Here is a 24,035-nt window from a genome sequence, read left to right as displayed (position 1 = left end):
CCTTAGTTTTGAAGGACTGTTTGGCTGGGTACAGAATCTTTGCGGGAAGTCTTTCTTTTTTAGGATCTTAAATATATCATGCCACTGCCTTCTCACCTCCATAGGGCCAGTTGAGTAGTCTGAACTCAGCCTTATGTGGTTGTCCTTGTGTGTAGTGGATTGTTTTTCTCTTGCTGTTTTCAGGATTTTCTGCTTCTGTTCAACACTTGACAAACTGATTAGTATGTGTCTTGGGGGAGGCCTATTTAGATTTATTCTATTTGGAGTTTGTTTACCCTCTTTGATTTGTATATTTATGTTCTTTATAAGGGTTGGGAAGTTTTCCCTATTATATCCTCAGCTAATTTTCCTAGACTTTCACTCTTCTCCTTTCTTCTGTCTCTTCAGATGTGCTGTTATCTGTCTCTAGTATGTTTATTTGTTCTACAGCATCTTTAATCTCTGTGATATATGCTATTTTTCTATTTATTCTTTCAAATTCCTCTTTATGCACTTATAGTGTCTTGTTAATCTCCTTTATGTCATTAGCCATCCAATTTATTTTATTTAGTAAAGTTATATGAAGATTTTGATTAATTGTTCCAGTGTCTGTGTTTCCTCTCGTGTTTTAATTTGGTCATTAGGCTGGGCTATATCTGATTGCATCATGACATGCTTAGTGATCTGCTGTCTTTCCAGCAGGTATATATCTTGATTGGTTTGCTTTGGAAGTTAATTTCCTTCAGTAGTCTAAAGCCTTATATTTGTGGGATAGATGTTGAGCTGGGTAGATGGTGCGGGGCAGTACACGGCAGTGTGGTGATGCTTTGCATCGCAGGTATTGGCACTGGTTGGAGACGCTACACTGATGCCTGTGGGCTAGGTCACCTAGTGGCAGAAAGACTGAGGCTGTGCAGGTGCCCTGGTTTGGGGGACATCGCCCTGGTGTGCATTGGTGTAGTTCACGGGGCCCTTTGTGCACATGTGCAGAGCTCACGCCAGCAGGTCAGCATTGTGTCTGTGTGGGCTGGGAGCAGAAGTGGCACAGGTCAGTGTTTGCCTTGAGCTGGGGGCTTGACTGGGGGCCATGCACATGTGCAGATCTGGATGGGGCAAAGACTGATGTTGCATGTGTGCAGAGCTCAGGGTGGGTGGGGTGGGAGTGCACAACTGTATGGGCTAGAGGCAGGCCTGGGTATGGAAGTAAGTACTGCAGCCTTTATGCACTGGAGAAGGCCTGCATATGTCAGGGACGGGGAGGTAGGACTTGGGAGGGGTGAGGCAAGACTGCAGTTTTGCAGGACAGGTGGGTTGGGCTTGGGCATGTGTGTGCGCACTTGGGGTGGGGGTGGGGGGCAGATACTCACGCAGGGTTGTTGGTGGGGCGGGGGTGCTTGGAGCGCAGGGAGGGAGGGCACATGATGGTGTTCAGGTGCCTGGGGTATGGGGTGGGTTGCAGGGCTCGGGGCTGTGCCAATGAGGGTAGCGCCTTCAAGGAACTCGGCTTACTTCCTAGTCCCTGTCTCCCTGTCTGTGCACTCCTGAGGGCTCCAGATTTCCTTGTTAGGTCGGTTGCACCGGCCTGATAGTCTCCAGTTCTCCGCCTCTCAGTTCCTCACTTTTGCAACCAGGGCCTCGCTATGTGGTACAGAAGATTCTCAGAGATCGCTTACACCCTGAAATCACTAGCTGTTCCGTAGAGCAGTTGTGAAGTCAACGTATCCTATTCCACCATCTTCCTGGAACTCTATGATTTCTTTTAATATACACCTTTTTGAGCCTGCAGAGTTTTGAGGATCTAAGCTAATAAAATCTGTAAAAAATTTTGGTTTAAAATCATCTATGATTTGCTTTTTGACATTATGCCTTTAAATTGAGCAACCATGGGCAGGCCACGGTGGCTCAGCAGGCAAGAATGCTGAGTTCGATTTGTGGTGCCTGCCCATGTAAAAACACAAACAAACAAACAAATAAATAAATTGAGCAACCATGATAATATTGCGTAAAAGTAGGACATTAAAAGGCATTGTGATATGGTAGAAATCACACTATGTAGTAAGAATTAGGATATGTGACTCTGTGTGACTTTGAGAGAACTTTTGTTTTGGGGAGGGTGTTAGTTTTTTTTAATCCCTAAGTGAGGGAGTTAATAGGAAAGAACATGACTTTGGAACCTGACAGAGTTGGCTTCAAATCCTCACTCTGCCTTTAATCACAGTGTGACCTTGGGTAAATCACATATCTAAACCCCTGTTTCCTCATTTGTAGAGTAAGGATAATTGTACTTATTTCATGAGCTTATTGTGACTGCTAATGAGATAATGCATAAGCCAGTGCTGGGCATGAAGTAAATAATGTTGTGTTATTATTAGATGGTCTTTTATGTCATATAGACTTGCAGAAAATACCTTAAATTATATGACATTATAACTTCAGTAACTTAGGTATTGTTGTTGATATTTAGGGAATGATTAGTTTTAGTATGTTGTTTCTCATTGTAATGACTTAAGAAGTATGTCTGAATATTGTCTTCCCTGGAAAGTATTCTAGTTCTTGAAAATGCCAAACCTGAATCATCTTTCTTTGGCCTTATTTAACTCTATAATTTCTAAAGTGAAAATGAAGTTATCAAAGTAATCTGTAGTACTTTTTAAGTGGAACTGTAGAAGATGTGCTTCTTTCTTTTTTTTTTTTTAATATTTTTATTATAAACAATGAACCGACATACCAACATTCTTGACATACAATCATTCTTGATATACGAACATTCTTAATATGGTTGCAACCAATGGCTCACAATATCATCATTCTTTAATTCTTATAGTCCCCCCCCTTCATTTGTTTTGGAGTGGGGGGAGGTCTGGCTTACCAATGTAACACAAATACTGGACATTTAATATCACAATGATAGAGAATTTATTGCCTGGCAATTTATGAAAAAGATAACTTGAAACAGAGATGTCAGAATGCCTCTTAGACGATCCCACTTAGGCAGGCTTTTTCTTAACCTATATAATACCCTCTACTCAGGGTCATTGTTCAGAAATTGGATTACTGTGTGGTAGTATAAGAGTTAGCTTGATAATTTTTGCGTTTATTTTTAAAGCCCTAGAACATAGGAAGATTAAGGGTTAAAATAATAACTGAGTTTTCCAGATATTTCACTTGTATTCTCTTTTTCCTATGTATAGCTCCAGCCAGGCAAAAACACTTACTAAAACATAAATGATCTCAGTGCAGACCGATTGAATGACTTGAATTTTGGCAGTAATGGCATCATCTGCAATAACATAGTACTGTGATGATTTTTTACTACAGGGTATTAGAATTGTGGGTTATTATGAAAGTTTTTCTCTATTATTATGCAAGTTGAATCACAATCTGAGTTTAGATTTTAAGTGGGCTTTTTCTTTGAATGTCACTTTCTGTTTTTTATTTTTTTTAAATAATAGCCATTCTAGTGGGTATGCTTCAGTACGTGTGAGTATGTATGTGCCTTGGTACTTAGAGTTCTTTAAAATGTTAATATTCTGTGAGACTATTTAAAAACTTAATCCTTTTGTGTATTCTAAACACCTGAAATTTTCAGCAAATTAAATGTTGGTTTCTTTTTTTCTGCTGTCATTTTTCTAAAATACTGAAGCATAATTATTAAAACAGATTCATAGTTTTTTAAGAATTTTTCTTGGTATTTTTTTTAATGGACAACTTGTATGTTTACAGAAAACTGTGTAGAAGATTCAGAATTCTGATCCTCTCCATTATTAACACTTTATATTAGTGTGGTTCATTTGTTATAATTAATGAAAGAACATTATTAAATTATACCATTAACTAAAGTCCATGGTTTACACTAGATTCCTGTTTGTGCTTTTTTCTTTTTAATTTTTATTTAGTAACATATACACAACGTAAAACTTGCCCTTTTAACCGTATTCAAATATATAATTCAGTACTGTGAATTATGTTCACAATGGTATGCTACCATCAGTACTATGCACTACCAAAACCTTTCCATCACCCCAAGTAGATATTCTGTACAATTTAATCATTAACTCCCCTTTCCCTACCATCACTCTGGCACCTGGCCACCTGTATTCTAGTTTCTGACTCTATTAATATGCTTCTTCTAATCACCTTATGTCATTGAGATCATATAATATCTGTCCTTTTGTGTCTGGCTTATTTCACTCAGTATGATATCCTCACAGCCTATCCATGTTGCATGCATCAGAACTTTGTTTTTTTTTTTTTAACATTTTAAAATTGTAAAATATAACATATGCAGAAAATGATATGTTTCAAAGTATAGTTTACTGTTTTTTAATGGATGAATAATATTCCATTGTATGTATATACCACATTTTGTTAATCCATTCATTGGTTGATAGACACTTGGGTTGCTTCTTTTTTTTACATTATGAATAATGCTGCTATGAACATTGGTGTGGAAATATCTCTTTGAATCCCTGTATTCTATTCTTTTGGGTATATACCTAGAAATGGGTTTGCTGGGCCATATAATAATTCTATACTTCACTTTCTGAGGAACCATCAAACTGTCTTCTACAGTGTTTGTACTGTTTTACATTCCCACGAAAAATGAACAAGTGTTTCTCTTTCTCCACATCCTCTCCAACACTTCCTGTTTTTCATTTTTTTAATAGTAGCCATTCTAGTGGGCGAAAGTGGTATGTCATTGCATTTTCCCAATGACTAATGATGGTGAGCATCTTTTCACATGCTTTTTTCTGCCCGTGTAACAGAAAACTAACCATTTTATTTCTTAAACTTTTTATTTTGAAATAATCTCAAACTTACAGAATCATTAAAAAATAATACAAAACTCATACAGAGAACTACAACATATGCTTCCCCAGATAACGAGATCAACCAATTTTAACATTTTGCCACATTCATCATATCACTCTATCTGTCCATCTTTCAATCCATTTTCCTGTGTATCTACTAGATTAGTTGTTTAAAAAGAGTTTCATTCACACACCATACAATCAATCCAAAGTGTATATTCAGTGGCTTTCAGTATAATCACAGAGTTGTGCATTCCTCAGTTTGAGCATATTCTCATTGCCCCAAAAGGAAAAATCCCATAACCCTAAACCCTCCTGTTATTGAGATTTGGCATTGGTATAGTACCTTTGTTATGGTTAATGAAAGAATATTACAGTATTACTATTAACTGTAGTCCATAGTTGCATTAATTGTATTTATTCCATACACCAGCTTATCACTAACACCTCTCAATAGTGATGTACATTTGTTCTAGTTCATGTAAGAACATTTTTATATTTGTGCAGTTAACCACATCATCATCCAAACAGGGTTCACTTTGTTATACAGGCCCTTATTTTATCCTTTAGCATTCCTTCTAGTAACATACATCACCCTAAACTTTGCTTTTCAATCGTAATCACCCCCACAGTTCGGCTTTATTAATTACACCCACAGAAATGTGCTTTCATCACCTCTATCCATTTCCAAACATTTACAATAACCATATTAAAAATTCTGTACAAATTAAGCATCAGCTCCCCATTCTCTACCCTCATTCTATCTCTTGATAACCCATACTCTAGATTTTAACTCTAGGATGTTGCTCATTATAATTAGTTTGTGAGACTATCGGTATTTGTCTTTTTGTGTCTGACTTATTTCATTCAACATGAAATAAGTGCTTGTAGTTTTCTGTTGTGAAGTGATACCTCATTGTGGTTTTGATTTGCATTTCCCTAATAGCTAGTGATGTTGAGCATCTTTTCATGTGCCTTTTGGCTATTTATATATCTTCTTTGGAGAAATGTCTATTTCCTTAGCCCAGTTCATTCATTCATTCATTCATTCATTCCCATGGGCAGGCACCAGGAATTGAATCTGGGTCTCTAGCATGGCAGGTGAGAATTCCTGCCACTGAGACACTGTTGCACCACCCTGCCCATGGTTGTTTCTTTTTTTTTATTTTTATTTAGTTTTCTTATTTTATAGTATAACATATATACAAAGCAAAGAAATAAAAATGCAATAGTTTTCAAAGCACTCTTCAACAAGTGGTTACAGGACAGATTGCAGAGTTTGTCATGGGCTACGATGCAATCCTCTCATATTTTCCCTTCTAGCTGCTCCAGAATATAGGAGGTTAGAGGGCTTACATACTTTTTTATCACCACAGTCGACTTTTTTTTTTCCTTCTTTTTTTGTGAGCAATAACATACATACAAAAAAGCCCTAAATTTCCAAGCACAGCACCACAACTAGTTGTAGAACATATTTCAGATTTTGACATGGGTTACAGTTTCACAATTTTAGGTTTTTACTTCTAGCTGCTCTAATATATTAGAGACTAAAAGAGATATTACTTTAATGATTCAGAGTTTATATTCATTTGTTATGTCCTATCTTTTCTGTATAATTATACCATCAGCTTTGAGCTTTCCATACCTCTCTTTGGGGTTGTTTGGGCTGTGGCAATACTAAGTTTTTGATATTGGAAGGGTTTGTCACTAATGGGGTAGGGAGATGGAACTAGCTGATGTTCTGGAGAGGCTGGGCTAGGTTTCAGGACTTAACTGGACCTGACATGTATCCAGAGGTTGTAGGTTTCTGGAAAGTTACTCTAGTGCCTGGAACCCTTGTCGGGGTGCACTGTGATATGCTTAATGATCTTCTGTTGTCTTCGTGGCATGTAAATATCTTGAGTAATTTACTTGGGAGTTGATTTCTTTCAGTAGTCCAAGGCCTTGTGTTCATGGGATGGTTGTATAGTAGGGAGTAGTGGATGCGGTGAGCCCTCAGTTTGGTGATTTGTTTCAGGGCACTGTTGGGGATGTTATGCCGATGCCTGTGAATGTGGGTTCCTTGCTGCCAGGGAGGATGTAGCTGTGTGGGTGCACTGGTCTGAGGGGTATAACCCTGTTGTGTGCTGGTCTAAGGTACAGGGCCCTTTTTGCACATGTGTAGAGCTGTGGCAGCAGGTTGATGTTATGCCGTCGTGGATTTGGGTTAGATGTGACCCGGCTATGCAGGTTGGCGCTTTCTCAGAGCTGGGAAGTGAGACTGAGGGCTGTGCGCATGCTTATTTCTAGGACTGTTTGTAAAGTGCCCCTCACAGAGCTGAATGACATGATTGGGGGCCCGTGCACATGCGTGGACCTGGGAGTGCTGTAAACGGATGCCTTGAGCTCAGGGATGGCGGGGTGAAGCTGTGTGACACTATGGGCGGGGGGTAGGGGTAGCCTGGGTATGGAGGTTGATGGCTGTAACTGTTGTGCACTGGCAACAGCCTGCAGGGAACAGGGAGAGGGAGGTAGTGCTTGGGAGGTGTGCAGAAGAGGTGGGTTGGGCTGCACATGCGTTGGGGGTGTGGGGCAGTTATGTGTACTGGGTGCTGGTGGGGTGGGGGTACCTGAAGCATGGGACATAGGAGCGGGGTGACAGGGTTCAGGTGTGTTGTTTGTGGGGTGAGTTGGCAGTCACTAGGCTGCACTGGTGAGGGTAGTGCACCCAAGGAAGGCGGCCTGCCTTATTTCCTAGTCCTGTGTTCCCATCCGTGTACTCCCGTAGGCGCTGGGCCTCTGCCCTTTCTCACCAGACTCCATCTTTCTGCTTCTCATTTCCTTGACCTCTGCAACCAGTGCTGCCGCATGTGGTGCAGAAGACTCCCATGTCAGCCGCACTCCTGGAATGCTGCCTCAGTCGCCCTCCTTCCCTTTTCTCACTTTTCTGTGGAGCAGGGCTAATCTCGAGCTCATCTAGTCGGCCATCTTCCCTGGAAGTGTGTTTGTCTTTTTGTTGTTGAGTTTTAGGATGTCTTTACAAAGTCTGGATATTAAACTCAAATCTAATATGTGGTTTCTAAATATTTCTCATTGCTTTCATGCATAAGTCCTTTGATACACAAAATTTTTAATTTTGTTGAGGTCCCACTTAATCTTTTTTTTCTTTTGTGACTTGTGCTTTGGTCGTGACGTCTGAGGAGCCATTGCTTAGCAGAGAGGTCCTGAGGATGCTTCTCTGCTGTTTCTTCTTGGAGTTTCATAGCTCTGGTTCTTATGTTTAGGTCTTTGATCCATTTGGAGTTCATTTTTGTATATGGTGTGAAATAGTGGTGCTCTTTCAACCTCGTGCATTTGGCTATCCGGGTTTCCCAATACGGTTGTTGGAAATAGCATTCTTTCCTAATTCAGCGGGCTTGGTACCCTAGTCAAAAATCAGTTGGCCATAGGGCGGGCCACGGTGGCTCAGCAGGCAAGAATGCTCACCTGCTATGCCAGAGGACCCAGATTTGATTTCCGGTACCTGCCCATGGGGAAAAAAAAAAAAGTCAGTTGGCCATAGATGTGCAGATCTGTTTTTGAAATCTCAGTTTGATTCCAGTGTTTCTTCTAGTAGCATGCTTTTTTGACCAGTGTAACTTTGTAATAGTTTTTAAAATCAGAAAGTGTGAGTTCTTCAACTTTGTTTTTTTTTTAAGATGATTTTGGCTATTTGGAATAAAGGGATTTGCTGAACATTTTAAGGGGTAGTAGACTTGACTTTTCAATTTTTTTGTAATTAAAAAATTTAAGAAATGAACTAAAACATCAACATATATAATCAGTAATTTACAATATCATCACTTAGTTGCATATTCATCAGTTCTTAGAACATTTGCATTAATTCAGAAAAAGAAAAAGACAACAGAAAAAGAAATAAAATGAAAACGGAAATGACTGTTCTATTTAACTTCTTTTCTTATAAAATTATTTTGGTGTCTGCTATTTCTTTTTCTAATTATTAGAGCAGTACATATTGATTTTATTAATCTAACTTTAATTTCTCATCCAGTACATGGTCTACATTCTGGCTACAGTCTCTACCTATTCCATAAACCTGTTCTCTTCATTCTGCCTTCTATGCTTTTGTTTCTATGGTTGCTCTCTCTTGAAATGACTTTTACCTGCCTTTCCATCTATCTAAAAACCCTATTCATCCTTTGTTCTAGTTTGCTAGCTACCAGAATGCAATATACCAGAAACAGAATGGCTTTTAAAAAGGATGAGTTTTTTAAAGTTCTAAGGCCAAGAAAGTGTCCTAGTTAAAACAAGTCTATAGAAATGTCCAATCTAAGGCATCCAGGGACAGATACCATGGTTCAAGAAGGCCTGTGAATTCTGGGTTTCTCTCTCAAGTGAGAAGGCACGTGGCAAACACGGAGTTTCTCTCTCATCTGGAAAGGCACATGGTGAACACAGTCGGGGTTCCTCTCTCATCTGGAAGGGCACATGGCGAACACAGTGTCATCTGCTAGCTTCTTCACCTGGTTTCCTGTTTTATGAAGCTCCCCAGGAGGCATCTTCCTTCTTTATCTCCAAAGGTGGCTGGCTGATGGACTCTCTGCTTCATGGTGCTGCAGCATTCTCTGCTCTCTCTGAATCTCTTTCTTTCTCCAAACGTTTCCTCTTTTATAGGACTTCAGAAACTTATCAAGACCCACCCAGATGGGTGGAGACACATCTCCCCTAATTCAGTTAAACAACCACTCTTGATTGGGTCACATCTCCAGGGAGATGATCTAATTACAGATTCAAACATACAGTATTAAATAGGGATTATTCTGCCTTTATGAAATGGGATTTAGATTAAAACATGGCTTTTCTAGGGGCGTACATCCTTTCAAACCAGCATATCCTTGAAAAGATTCAGATCAAGCTCCTTTTTCTTTATTGAACTTTCATTTATTTGATACTCCTTGTCTGAACTATTATAACACACATAATTTGGGTTGTAAAATTTCTTATACTCTACCATATTGGCTTTAATTGTCACAAAACTTGCAAATTGTTACAAAGTTTACTATATTCTTTCTCCTATGTGAAACATAAATAACATGGAGTAATATTTAATTAAGTACCAAAATGAGCAGCATAGATTATTAAATACTTTAGCAATCAGGGAAATTCCATGGTATAGATTAACAGGGAAAATGCAAAAAAAAAAAAAAAATCTGTCTTTAAAATATTGTTTTAAGAAAATTAAAGAAAAAGCATTTTTGTTCCAGTATGTAGAATATTAAGGTAAATCTTACTATTTCAACCACAGATTTTATTATCTCTTATGGATGAGAAAGTTGTCAAAGCAAACTCCTTGTTAAAAGTAAAAAGTTTTTAGTAGCATGATAATATCCAAAAGGTGTACTTTCCAATTTTTCCAAGTTCATAGTTGTGGTGATCCTTAGATTATATGTTACAGAATTGTCATATTACCTCCAGAATTTCCTTTATCTTACTCTCCATGAGGCCATTCAGCCTATATTTTATTACTTATTGTGATGAGATAGATGCCCATTACTGATTTAAATAAAACTCTGTTTACAGAGTTCCTTCGACTGACAATGCTAAAGTTTTATTTACTTTTACTTTTTCCATTAATCATTGTTATGTTCCTTGGTACTTTTGGGAATCTCTTTACTTTTAAAAAAATTGTTACTAAATTATTTATTTAACAAGTGAAGTTTGCAAAAGAAGCTACAGAAATAAAATCTATAAAAAGAAATTGCTAAATAATCCTTTTGGCATCTGTCTTTTGATAGTTACTTTCTTCTTCTTCTTCTTCTTTTTTTTTTTTAACAGTTTTATTCACACACCATAAAATCCATCCTAAATGTACAACCAATGGTATAATCACATAATTATGCATTGACCACCACAATCTATATGAGAACATTTTCATTTCTCCTTTCCCCCCAAAATACCTTACCCTTCCTTTATGTCCCCCTATTATTGACATTTAGCCTTTGTTACAATTAATGAAAGAATATTACAACTTTATGTGACCCTAATCTTCCTCTTTCAACCATACTTACACTCAGCTTTTTAAATTACACTTAAAATATTGTATTACCATCACACAGTATTGTGCTATTTCTAAACCTTTAAATCGACCTTATTAAACATTCTGTACTCCTTAGGCATCAATTGTCCAATTTCTGACCTCTTTCTATCTCCTGTTAGCCTATGCTCTCAAATTTAATTCTCAAAGCTTTGCTCATTATAGTTAGTTCATATCATTGAGGCCATACAATATTTGTTTGGTCTTTTGTTTCTGGCTTTTCTGCTCAATATATTGTCTTTGTGGTTCATGCATGTAGTTGTATGCATACTTTCCTGCAGCTGCACAATTTTATGTATATACCACAGTTCCCCCTCTGGGGGCTGCCTCCTTCCATTGGCAGTTGTTAATAATGCCACCATAAACATTGGTGTGCAAATGTCTGTTCATGTCCTGGCTTTCAGTTCTTCTGAATATATACCTACTAACAGGATTGCCAGATCATATGGCAGTTCTACACTTAGTTTCCAGAAGAACTGCCAGGGTGCCCTCCAGAGCAGCTGCATAATTCTGCTTCTTCATCAGCAATAAATAGGTATACCTCTTTCTCCACATCTTCTCCAGCGTTTGTAGTTTTCTGTTTATTTTTTAAAAATTTTATTCACACACCACACAATCCATCCTAAGTGTATAATCCTGAGTATACAATGGCTGGCTCCTGGTGTAATCATATAGTTATGCATTTAGCACCACAGTCTATATGAAAACATTCCCATTTCTTCCAGAAAAAAAAAAGAGGAGGAGGAATGATATAATAATAATATTATAATATCTCTCTATTATTGATATTTAGCTTTGGCAAAGTGTCTTTGTTATAATAACTATAGACCTTAGTTTGCATCAGTTGTATTTTTCCCAAATACTGTCCCATTTTAACACATTGTAATAGTGTATACATTTCTTCTAGTTCATGTCAATAGTTTCCTGTATTTGTACAAATTAGCCACTGTCATCATCCACTCTAGATTTTGCTAAGGTATACAGTCTGTTTTTATCCTCTAACGTTCCTTCTGGTGACATACATGCCACTAGCCTTCCTCTTTCAACCATACTCACACTCAGCTTTGTTTGTTATACTTACAGTATTGTGCTACCATCACACATTATTGTGCAATCCATCTCTGTACCTTTACAGTCAACCATATTAAACATTCTGTACTCCTTAAACATCAGTTGCCTTATTTCTACTCTCTATGTCCTGATAACCGGTGCTCTCAAATTTAACTCTGTTTGCACATTATTGTTTTGTTTTGTTTTCATCTGATGATTGGTAGAATAAAATTCTGCAGGAAGATGAGAGGAAAGAATCAAAGCATTGGAAGATTTACCTTGCAAAGGCAAGGTGCTTCTTCAGAGATTGTTACCAAGGCTGTAAAAAAAGGAGACAGTTATGCAAGTTCATGTCTTTAGGCTTGCATTTTCCTGGGTCTTTTGCAGAGAATGAAGAGAATGATAATAGTAGTATAGATCAGAAATCAGAGAAATCCAAAAGAGAGATGAATATGAAAGCAGTAAAGGAGTATCAAGCTACACTCAGGGTCCGTTAGCCTGTGCATGGGATAGAGAAATTAACAATTGGGGATTGGTAGACCTAAAGTGGGAATGAAGGTGCTAATGAAAGTGTGGTTAAATACTTGACTGTGAAGTACAGGCAAAAGTAGGAAGTGAAGCTGGTGAGAACTTATTGATTAGGGTTCATGGAGTTCAGAGAACATTTAGTGGGAAGCTAGGAGTTGGTAATTAGAGTAGAATTTAGAATTTAAAAATTAGAAGGAAAGTATAGTTCTCTAGGTATTAAAGTCCAGTTTGTGGCTGTGAAAGTTTTTTCAGAGTTAGATGAAGGTGATTGGAACAAAGAAGGCAAAGGCGTTTTGAGGTCACAATGTCAGAGACACTCTTTTTTTTTTTTTTTTTTTTTTTAGAAAGACAGAGAAGGAAGGATAGAAGGAAGGAAGAAAGGGAAACATCTTTATTTTATTATATTTTTGTTTGTTTGTTTGTTTTTTTTACATGGGCTGGGGCCGGGAATCGAACCGGGGTCCTCCGGCATGGCAGGCAAGCACTCCCGCCCGCTGAGCCACCGCGGCCCGCCCATCAGAGACACTCTTAACATGATTGTCAAACTAGCTAGACTTGGTAGTACGTTGGATTGAACTTGATGAGAAAAACCATGACTCGATTGCAAACATTTTCAGTGGTTTTCTTCCTTGTATCCTCAATTCTTGCTATTATTTTCCTCTATCTTTTTTTTTAAGAATAAGAGGAACAATTTTACACACATAAATCAAAAAACTTAGAAGAGATATAACAAAGAAACTTTGTGGTCATGGAACAGTTCTGTACATTGATTGTAGTGATTGTTACACAAATCTACATATGTGATAAAATTGCATAGATTTACACATGCTTACACACACAGAGATGAGTGGATATAAGACTTAAAATCTAAATAATGTCTGAGTATTGTGTCCATGTAAATTTCCTTGTTTTGATATTTTACTATAGCTACGCAAGATGTAAGATGTTCCCATTGGGACAACTGGGTGAAGAGCACACGAGACATCTCTAAATTAAAAATTATATATGATTTTTTCATTATCCCAACCCATATGTACAAGTCAAAATTTAGAAATTTTAACCTTCTTTTTTTTGCATGGGCAGCCACGGGGAATTGAACCCTGGTCTCCGGCATTTAGCTGTTTTTAAATGGACACTTCAGTGGTATCAGTTACATTCACAGTGTTGTGCTATCATCAGTACCATATATTACCAACATTTTTCTATGATCCCCTAAAGAAACCTGTACTTTTAAAACAATAAATCCCTATTTCCATCTTCTACTGGTCCCTGGCAATCTATAATCTACTTTCTGTCTCTATGGGCTGTGCATTTTATATGTTTCAGGCAGGTTGAATTCTATGATATTTTTACTTTTTCTGTCTGGCTTATTTCATTCAAAACAATGTTTAAAAGGTTCATCCGTGCTGTAATACCTATCACAAGTTCATTCCTTTGTATGGGTGAAAAATATTTTGTTTTATGCACATAATCACATATTTTGATTATCTGTTTGATAGTTAAAGCATAAAGGGGTTGTTTCAACCTTAAATTCCTGCTTTCAATTATTTTGTGTTTATAACTAGGATCAAAATTGCCCATGTTTAACTTTTTTTAAACTTTTTTTTATTGAATAGTATAACAAAGAAATAAATATACAAAGCAAAGAAATAAAAATGTAACAGTTTTCAAAGCACTCTTCAACAGGTACAGGTAGTTACAGGACAGATCTCAAAGTTTGTCATAGGCTCCCATACAATCCTCTCAGATTTTTCCTTCTGGCTGTTCCAGAATATAGGAGACTAGAAGGTGTAAATATTTTTTACTGTCAAAATCGACTTTTTTTCCTTCTTTTTTTTTTTGAAAAATAACATATATACAAAAAAGTAATATATTTCAATGCACAACACTACAATTACTTGTAGAACATATTTCAGAGTTTGAAATAGGTTACAATTCCAAAATATTAGGTTTTTACTTCTAGCTGCTTTAAGATACTGGAGATTAAAAGAGATATCAATTTAATGATTCAGCATTCATATTCATTTGTAAAATCTTATCTTCACTGTTTAACTCCACCATCACCTTTGATCTTTCCATCCTTCTCTTTAGGGGTGTTTGGGCTTTGGCCATTCTAAATTTTTGGTATTGGAAGGGTCTGTCACTAATATGGGGTAGGTAGATGGAAAAATCTGATGTTCTGGAGAGGCTGCCCTCTAGGTTTCAGCACAGCCTTCGTTCATAAGTATATACCATCGTTCGCCAATCTACTTCTCAGTCACTGCATCCTTCAGCCACCTGCATTCATCAGGCATCATGAATAGTGCCCAAAGTCCACAGTCCATCAATATTCTCAATTTAGAAAATTTCGTTGTTCCCAAGAGAAAGAAAACCAATAAACACACCCTCACCAAATAGGAAATCTAAATCTCCTCTTAACTGTTGTTCCTCCTCCCATTATTTACCTCTGCTGTTGCTATGGTAGTGCTGTTGTTTTCCTACTGAACATAGCCCATAGCATCCGATAGCATTTCCCCCCTTTACCCTGGACTTAAACACTCTTTGTACAAGAATCATATCTTTGAAGTAATTCTTGCAGAAACTAATTCATATTTCTTGAGTTAATCAATGGGACACATAGGTCTTTATAACCCCTTTCAATCTTCTCCATTTCAGTATTTACTTCTAGACCCACTGGAGAATCCCCTTCACTCCTATCTATTCCCTTACATTGGCATTCAACCTCATTAGCCAACCATTCATCCATCTCTAGCTTCTGTGTATCTCTAAGACCCCTATACTCTGTATTCTAAGCCTCTGATTATACCTTTGTGCTGGTCATAAAAGCGGAATCATACAGTATCTATCCTTTTGTGTCTGGCTAATTTCACTCAGCGTTATGTCCTCAAGGCTCATCCATCTTGTTATGTTCTTCAGGACATCATTTCGTCTTACTGCTGCATTATATTCCATTGTACGTATATACCTCATTTTGTTGATCCACTGGTCTGCTGATGGGTATTTAGTTTGTTTCCCTCTTTTGGCATTTGTGAATAATGCTGCTTTGAACATCAATGTGCAAATGTCTGTTTGTGTCATTGCCTTCAGCTCTTCTGGGTATATACCAAGTAGTGCTATTGCTGGGTCATAGGACAACTCGATATTTATTTCCTAAGGAACCACCAAACAATCTTCCATAGTGGCTGCACCATTATACATTCCCACCAGCCGTGCATAAGTGCCCCAGTTTCTCCACATTCTCTCCAACATTTATAGTTTCCTGTTTGTTTAATAGCAGCCATTCTTATAGGTGTGAGGTGGTATCTCATTGTCTTGATCTGCATTTCCCTTATAGCCAGTGAAAATGAACATCTCTTCATGGACTTTTGAGCCATCTGTATTTGCTCTTCAGAAAAATGCTTATTCATATGTCTACCCTATTTTATAATTGGGTTCTTTGTTCTTTTGTTGATGAGTTGCATGATTTCTTTGTATATACAAGAACTCAAACCTTTGTCCAACATGTGAGTCCAAATATTTTCTCCCGTTGAGTTGGCTGCCTCTTCATGTTTTTGACAAAGTCTTTTGAGGTGTAGAAGGATTTGATTTTGCAGAGTTCCCATCTATTTTTGTTGTTGTTGTTGCTTGTGCTTTGGTGTAAAGTTTAGAAAGCTACCTCCTATTACTCGGTCTTGAAGATGTTTCCCTATATTTTGTTCTAGAAGCTTTATGGTGCTAGTTCTTATATTTGTTTGATCCACTTTGAGCTAATTTTTTGTGTAGGGTGTAAGGTAGGGGTCCTCTTTCATTCGTTTGACTATTGATGTCCAGTTCTTCCATGCTCAATTACTGAAAAGGCTATTTTGTCCCTGTTCAGATAACTTGGGAGCCTTATCAAAAATCAGTTAACCCTAGATTTGATGGTCTATTTCTGTGCCCTCAATTTGATTCCATTGGTCATTGCTTCCATCGTTGTGCCAGTACCATGCTGTTTTGACCACTGTGACTTTATAATAGGTTTTAAAGTCAGGAGTGTTAATACTACCACTTCCTTCTTCTATTTTAGGATGTCTTTAGGTATTTGGTGTGTCTCTCCCTTCAGATGAATTTGGTAATTCACTTTTCCAAATCGTCAAAGTAGGTTTTTGGTATTTTAATTGGTACTGTGTTGAATCTGTAGATCAATTTGGGGAGAATTGACATCTTAACTATATTTATCCTTCCTATCCATAAGTAGGGAATGTCTTTCCACCAATTTAGATCTCCTTTCATTTCTTTTAGCAATGTTATGTAGTTTTCTGTGTACAAGTCCTTTACATCTCTAGTTAAGTTCATTCCTGAGTATTTGATTCTTTTAGTTGCTATTTTGAATGGAAATTTTTCCTTAACTGAGTCCTCAGCTAGCTCATTGCTTGTGTCTAGAAACGTTACTGATATTTGCACATTAATTTTATATCCTGCCACCTTGCTGAATTTCTTTATTAGCTCATGTTACGTTACTGTAGATTTCTCAGGATCTTCCAAGAATAAATCATGTCATCTGCAAATACTGAAAGTTTTACTTCTTCCTTTCCAATTTGGATGTCTTTTATTTCTTTGTCCTGCCTGATTGCTCTAGCTGGAACTTATAGCACAATGTTGAATAATAGTGGTGAAAGTAAGCATCCTTGTCTTGTTCCTGACCTTAGGAGGAAAGCTTTCAGTCTCTCTCCATTGAGTATGATGCTGGCTATCGGTTTTTCATATATTCCCTTTATCATATTGAGGTGGTTACCTTTGATGCCTATCTTTTGGAGTGTTTTCATTAGAAAAGGATGCTGAATTTTTTTGAATGCTTTTTCAGCATCCATCAAGATGATTGTGTGATTTTTCCCTTCTGATTTGTTAATGTGCTATATTACATTAATTGATTTTCTTGTGTTGAACCATCCTTGCATTTCTGGTATAAACCCCACTTGGTCATGGTGTATAATTCTTTTAATGTGCTGTTGCATTTGATTTGCTAACATTTTTTTGAGAATTTTTCATCTATGTTCATTAGGGAGATTGGCCTGCAGTTTTCCTTTCTTATAGCATCTTTACCCGGCTTTGGTATTAAAATATTAGCTTCATAAAATGAGTTAGGTAGAGGTCCTTTTTCCTCAATTTTTTGGAAAAGTTTGAGCAGAATTGGTGTTATTTCTTTTTGGAATGTTCAATAAAATTCTCCTGTGAAGCCATCTAGCACTGACCTTTTCTTTGTAGGAAGATTTTGGTGAGAGTCAGAGATTTTGGAATCTGTTAGTTTGTGTTTGGTTTGTTGAGATCTTCAGTTTCTTCCTGAGTCAGTGTAGCTTGTTTTTGTGATTCCAGGAATTTGTCTATTTCATCTAAGTTGTTTAGTTTGTTGGTGTATAGTTGTTCATAGTATCCGCTTATAATTTCTTTAATTTCTTCAGGGTCTGTGTTTATGTATCCCTTCTCATTCTTCATTATATTTGCATCCTCTCTCTTTTTTTCTTTGTCAGCCTTGCTAGTGGCCTATCCATTTTATTAATGTCCTCAAAAAACCAACTTTTGGTTTTATTGACTCTCTCTGTTGTTCTTTTGTTCTCCCATTCATTTATCTCTGCTTTAATCTTTGTTATTTTTCTTCTTCTGTTTGCTTTGGGGTTAGTTTGCTGTTCTTTCTCAAGTTCCTCCAGGTATGCTGTTAAGTCCTCGATTTTTGCTCTTTCTTGTTTTTTTAATATAGACATTTAGGGCAATAAATTACCCTCTTAGCGCAGCTTTTGCCTCATCCCGTAAGTTCTGATAAGTTGTAATCTTATTTTCATTCATCTCCCCATAGCTACTGATTTCTCTAGCAATTTCTTCTCTAACCCACTGGTTGTTTACGAGTGTGTTATTTGATCTCCATATATTTGTGAATGTCTTTGTTCTTTGGTGGTTATTGATATCCAACTTCATCCCATTGTGATCAGAGAAAGTGCTTTGAATAATTTCAGTTTTTTTTTTAAATTTGTAAAGACCTGTTTTGTACCCCAGCATGTGATCTATCTTGGAGAATGTTCCATGAGCACTAGAGAAAAACATATATCCTTGTGTTTTGGGGTGCAATGACCTATATATGTCTGTTAGATCTAATTCATTTATCAAGTTATTTAACTTCTCTATTTCCTTGTTGATCTTCTGTCTGATTGTTCTATCTATAGAGGAGAGTGGTGGTATTGAAGTCTCCTACTATTATTGCTCAACGTCTGTTGCTTCCTTCAGTTTTGCCAATGTCTGTCTCATGTACTTTGGAGCTCCTTGACTGAGAGCATAAACATTTATGATTGTTATATCTTCTTGGTCAGTTGACCGTTTAATTAGTACATAGTGTCCGTGTTTGTCTCTTATGATGTCTTTACATTTGAAGTCTATTTTGCCCGATATTAGTATAGCGACTCCTACTTTTTTCTGGTTACAACTTGCATGTAAAATTTTTTTCCTTCCTTTCACATTCAATCCATTTTTATCCTTGTGTCTAAGATGAGTCTCTTGTTAGCAACATATAGGTGGATTATATTTCTTAATCCATTCTGCCAATCTGTATCTTTTAATTAGTAAATTTAATCTGTTAACATTCAAAGTTATTACAGAAAAGGTGTCTCTTGAATCTACTGTCTTATCTTTTTTATTTTGTCAGATTTATATATTCTTTTCCCTCTTTCTCTTTTTATCCTTGAAAGTACACTTACTGGTACTCTTCAATTCTGTGCCCTCCTCTAGACGTTCCTCTCCTGTCTTTTTTGTTTCTGGCGGCAGAACTCCTTTTGGTATTTCTTGTAGGGTCAGTCTTTTGTTGACAAATTGTTTCAGAACTTGTTTGCCTGTGAAAACTTTAATTTCTTCCTCGGTTTTAAAGGACAGTTTGGCTGGGTACAGAATTCTTGGATGGAAGCTTTCTCTTTCAGGATCTGAAATATATCGTACCACTGTCTTCTTGCCTCCATGGTGCTAGTTCAATAGTTTAAACTCAGTCTTATGTGGTTTCCCTTGTATGTAGTAGATTGTTTTTCTCTTGCTGCTTTCAGGATTTTCCGCTTCTCTTCAACATGACAGACTCATTAGTATGTGTCTTGGGAGAGGCTTAATTGTATTTATTCTGTTTGGAGTTCGTTGGGCTTCTTTGACTTTTGTATTTATGTCCTTTATAAGGGTTGGGCAGTTTTCTCCCATTATATCCTCAAGTACTCTTCCTTTGTTCTTCTCTCCTCCTTTCGGGACATCAGTGGTTCTTATATTTGTGCACTTTGTTTTGTCTGTCTTTTCCCTGAGATCCAATTCAAATTTTTCCATGTTTTTTGTCATTTGCTATTTTGAGTCTTCGAAGGCAGTTATCTTATCCTCTGTGTTGCTTATTCTTCTGTCTCTGGTGTTGTGTGGCTCTTGTATGTTTTTATTTGGTCAGCAGAATCTATAATCTATGTGACACTATTCTTTCAAATTCCTCTTTATGCTCTTCTGTTTTTTTTTTTTTTTACATGGGCAGGCACTGGGGTTCGGGTCCTCAGGCACGGCAGCAAGTGCTCTTGCCTGCTGAGCCACTGTGGCCCGCCCTCTTCTAGTGTCTTCTTGATCTCCGTTATGTCATTTGCCATCCCACTTATTTTATTAAGTAGAGTTATATGAACATGTTTGGTTAGTTGTTCCAACGTCTGTATCTCTTCTGGTGTTTTAATTTGGTTGTTAGGGCTGTATCTGTCTGCATTGTGATATGCTTTGTGATCTTCTGTTGTTTTCGTCACATGTAAATATCTGGATTGATTTACTTTGGGAGTTGACTTCTTTCAGTAGTTGGAGGCCTTGTGTCTGTGGGATGTATGTGCAGCAGGGAGCAGGGCAACAGGCAGGGTCCATCAGTGCAGTGACTTGGTTCAGGGCAGGTATGGTCACAAATTGGGAAAGTGTTTGTGAATGTGGGTGCTCAGCAGCCAGGGTGGATATAGCTGCGCGAGTGTACTGGTCTGTGGGGTGTACCCGTGGTGTTCTCTACGGCGTGGGGCCCTTTGTTCCCATGCATAGAGACGTGGCAGCCGATTGGTGTTATGCCTTCTTTTGTTGTGGTGAGTGAGAACCGGCTGCAAAGGTCAGTACTTTCCCAGAGGTGGAAAATGTGACTGAGGTCCATCACAAGCATGGTTCTATTGTAATCTGATGTTCCCAGAGCTGAATGTTGTGACTAGGGGCCCATGCGCATGCACGGGGCTAGGAGAGCTGTAAACTAAAGTTTCCAGAGCTGAAGGATGTGAGTGTGGGCCCGTGGGCTTCTGTGGGTCTAGGAGTGCTATAAACTGATGTGCAAAGCTCAGGCGGGTCTGGGTGTGGCTGTGTGACAACTATGAGTGGTGTCTGGGGGTAGCATGGGTGCAGGGAACAGGGAAGGGGGAGGTAGTGCTTGGGAGGGGTGCAGGAGAGGTGGGTTGGGCTGCGTTTGGGCAGAAGTGGGGATATGAGGTAGGTATGCGAGCTGGGGACTGCTGGGGGTTGGTGCTTGCAGCACAGGGAATGGGAGCGGATGACTGGTTTGGTGTGTGGGGTGTGGGGTGAGTCGCTGGTCACGAGGCTGCAGTGGTGAGGGTAACGTGCCCAAGGAACGTGGCCTGGCTTACTCCCTAGTCCCTGGCTACCGTCTGTGCATTTCCGTGGGCTCCGTGCCTCTGCCATGCTCCAGGTTTCTGCTTCTCAGTTCTTTGACCTCTGCAACTGGGTCTACCCTATGTGATGCAGAAGAGTCTCCCAGGTCAATTACACTTTTGAATCACTGACTCAATCATATCCTGTCCCTTCTCTAATTTTTATGTGGAGCAGGGCTGAACTTGAGGTACTCTATTTGGCCATATTCTTGGAAGTCTTCCTGTATCACTTTAAGGTCACCACTTTCATTTTATTTTTATAATAAAAGAGATAAAATTACTTAGCATCCAATTTAGGAATTTAGAGGAAAAGGTAACATAAAACTAAGGAAGGTAATGAGAAGAAATTTTAAACTAGAAAAATGGTGGAGTTAATAAATGTAAAAATGTTAAGCAATAGAGAAATAGATCGGGAAAATATACCAAGAAAAGTTAACAGACTTAAGATTAGAGTTAGAAAACACAGAGTGGATGAAAAATAGTGATTTTAAAAAATTAGAATTCTATAACCAGATATATAATTCGTAACTCTCCATGTAATGGTGCTGTCTGACTGAGTGGCATTTTAATTAGTATATTGTAGTCATGTATAGTCTTTAGATTCTATTATTTTAGTTATCCTGTAGTTCTTTCTTTTAGGAAAAGTATTTGGATGCTTTCATTCAACTTATCAGGTTTTACCATAAACATTTTTGTTTTGTGTTTCTTTTTTTCATTTGACATGGGCAGCCTTTGGGAATCAAACCCAGGTCTCTGTCATGGCAGGCGAGAATTCTACCACTCCATTGCACTGCCCTGTTTTGTGTTTTTACATATATATATGTTTAACATCATATATATGTTTATTAAATAAATTGATTCCATTGTAAATATTTAAGAGAATAAACATTTATGTAGCAAAGATTTTCAGAGAGTAATTTCATTAGCTTACTTCCTTAATTAGGGCTTTCACCAAACAATGATTCTCATGTTGTCAAAGCTGTATAATATTAATAGGAAAATATGAAGATGGACAACTTTAGTGTTTAAGGCTGTTTAAGTTTAATGGTAGATTTGTTTTCCCTTCTTTAAATCATATGTCAATGATCATATGTTATGTGAGTTTCAGTACTCTACTACAGTATGCCATGGAACAACCAATATAATGGATAATATATTCAGTGTGAGGAATTTAGTTATGTTTGAAATGACCATTATGAGTAGCGATATGAAAGTAATATTAAAAGTTATTAATTTCCTTCATTTTTAAAAAAACAGGGCCAGCAAATTTCATTAGCTCCTATACAAAAGCTTGAAGAAGCACTATATGAATACCAACCACTGCAGATAGAGACGTGTGGACCACAAGTTCCTGAGCTTCAGAGTCTAGGAAGACTTGGGTAAGTACCCCAGGAAACTTCGCATAAAGGAGCTGATGTCAAGAGCCTTGTTGCTTGTTTTAACTAATGCTTTAGCATTCTTAGATTTTAAGTTCAGAGAACTTTACTCTTTTGTAAAATATGAACAGTTCTTAATACTAAGTTCCATTTTAATACAGTAATTTTTTTATGGTCTTGTTATGCCTCTTGGATTTGAGACTGGACTACATTTAGTTCCCATTTAAGGCTGTGTTTGGCAGCCGACTAAAGTCGCTGTTCATTTTCTTCTCACCTTGTATTTTTTCGAAACTGGGGTTTAATTTATTCTGTAGTAAGCCAGTAAAAATATGAGAGTTGGGTTCCTTGCCATGAAAAACGGCAGATTTATTCACTGTCTGTTGTCTACAGTGAAAGTATACTTAGGAGAAATGAGCCATGAAACATTTTTTGTCCAAAGATATAACATAGAACTGGCCACTTGGCTCACAGTCATATTATTTGCATGCATTTTGAAAATGATGGAGGTGATCAGAGTCTGTCTCATGGTAACAGCTGGTGCTTGGGCTTGAAAAGTACAGGCATAGGATTTACTGGATGGAACAAATCACTTCTTGGTTCTGGTCTCTCAACAAAAATTATTGAATGACAGGATCAGAGACCATTCAGAAACCATTGTAATAAAAGAAAGTATTTTAAGAATATAAACTGAAAATAAAATAATGGGTACAATGAGGCCAAGTTATTAAAAAATATATAATAATCAAAGACCACAGCAGCAAAACCAAGAAAGATGAAACAAAACCATATTCAAAACCAAAACCGAAATTTTAGACATTATGTATAATGTTTTACATGTGAACATGGAAATTCCAAGGTAAGTTTCTATTAAAATAATAGAAAATAAAATTCTCTGCTCTTGGATAGATCTAAACTCCAGATTTTCTTTAGTTTGGTATTATCTAAATGTCCTACAGCTTCTAAAAATGAAGCTGGAGATATGTGAAACACAACCTAAACCCAGTTTTGAATTTGCAGTTACAGATTTGTCAAACAATTGTCCTAAATGCTATACTTAAAGCCTGTGAGACAGATATGATTTGATATTATGATGTAAAAAGTTATAAATGATGCAGATATTTATTTCTCATCTCTTTACTAGGTTACCAAGAACTAGAATTCAGTATTTTTAAAATAAATTTTTCTTTAAGTCTTTACTTTTAATATCTGTGAAGATAAGGTATTTGAAATACTACCACTTTCTTACACAGTTTTGTATTTTTCTATAATTTTCTCATCGAAATTTCATTTTAGAGATCATGGAATACCCATATAATAACAATGAATTGTGTGTTTTATAACATATGGAGAAGTATGACAACAATAGCATAATGGAAAGGAAGAGAAAAAGGGATGTATGGTGATGGGATGTTCTTACAATATATGGGAAATAGTAAAATATTATTTGGACATAGACTGTGATAAGTTAAAGATGTTTAATAAAAGCCCTAGAACAGCTACTAATAAAGGAAAACAAAGAGGTATAACCAGTAAACCAATAGCAGAAGAAAAATGGTATCAGACTTATTGTAGAAAACAC

The 24,035-nt window shown here is 37.2% G+C and overlaps 1 protein-coding gene across 1 annotated transcript in view; it reads left to right on the top strand.

Moving 5' to 3' along the window:
- The window catches only part of MNAT1 (MNAT1 component of CDK activating kinase), a 340,377-nt gene that overhangs the window by 208,668 nt on the left and 107,674 nt on the right, over positions 1 to 24,035 (top strand). Inside the window, exon 7 of the mRNA XM_077122460.1 lies at positions 22,338 to 22,459. Within this exon, the coding sequence (XP_076978575.1) occupies positions 22,338 to 22,459 (122 nt within the window). The remainder of the gene's footprint in view (positions 1 to 22,337; positions 22,460 to 24,035) is intronic.

The sequence above is a fragment of the Tamandua tetradactyla genome, chromosome 12 (assembly GCF_023851605.1).
Source record: "Tamandua tetradactyla isolate mTamTet1 chromosome 12, mTamTet1.pri, whole genome shotgun sequence".
Taxonomy (NCBI): domain Eukaryota; kingdom Metazoa; phylum Chordata; class Mammalia; order Pilosa; family Myrmecophagidae; genus Tamandua; species Tamandua tetradactyla.
This window is presented reverse-complemented; position numbering and strand designations above follow the sequence as displayed.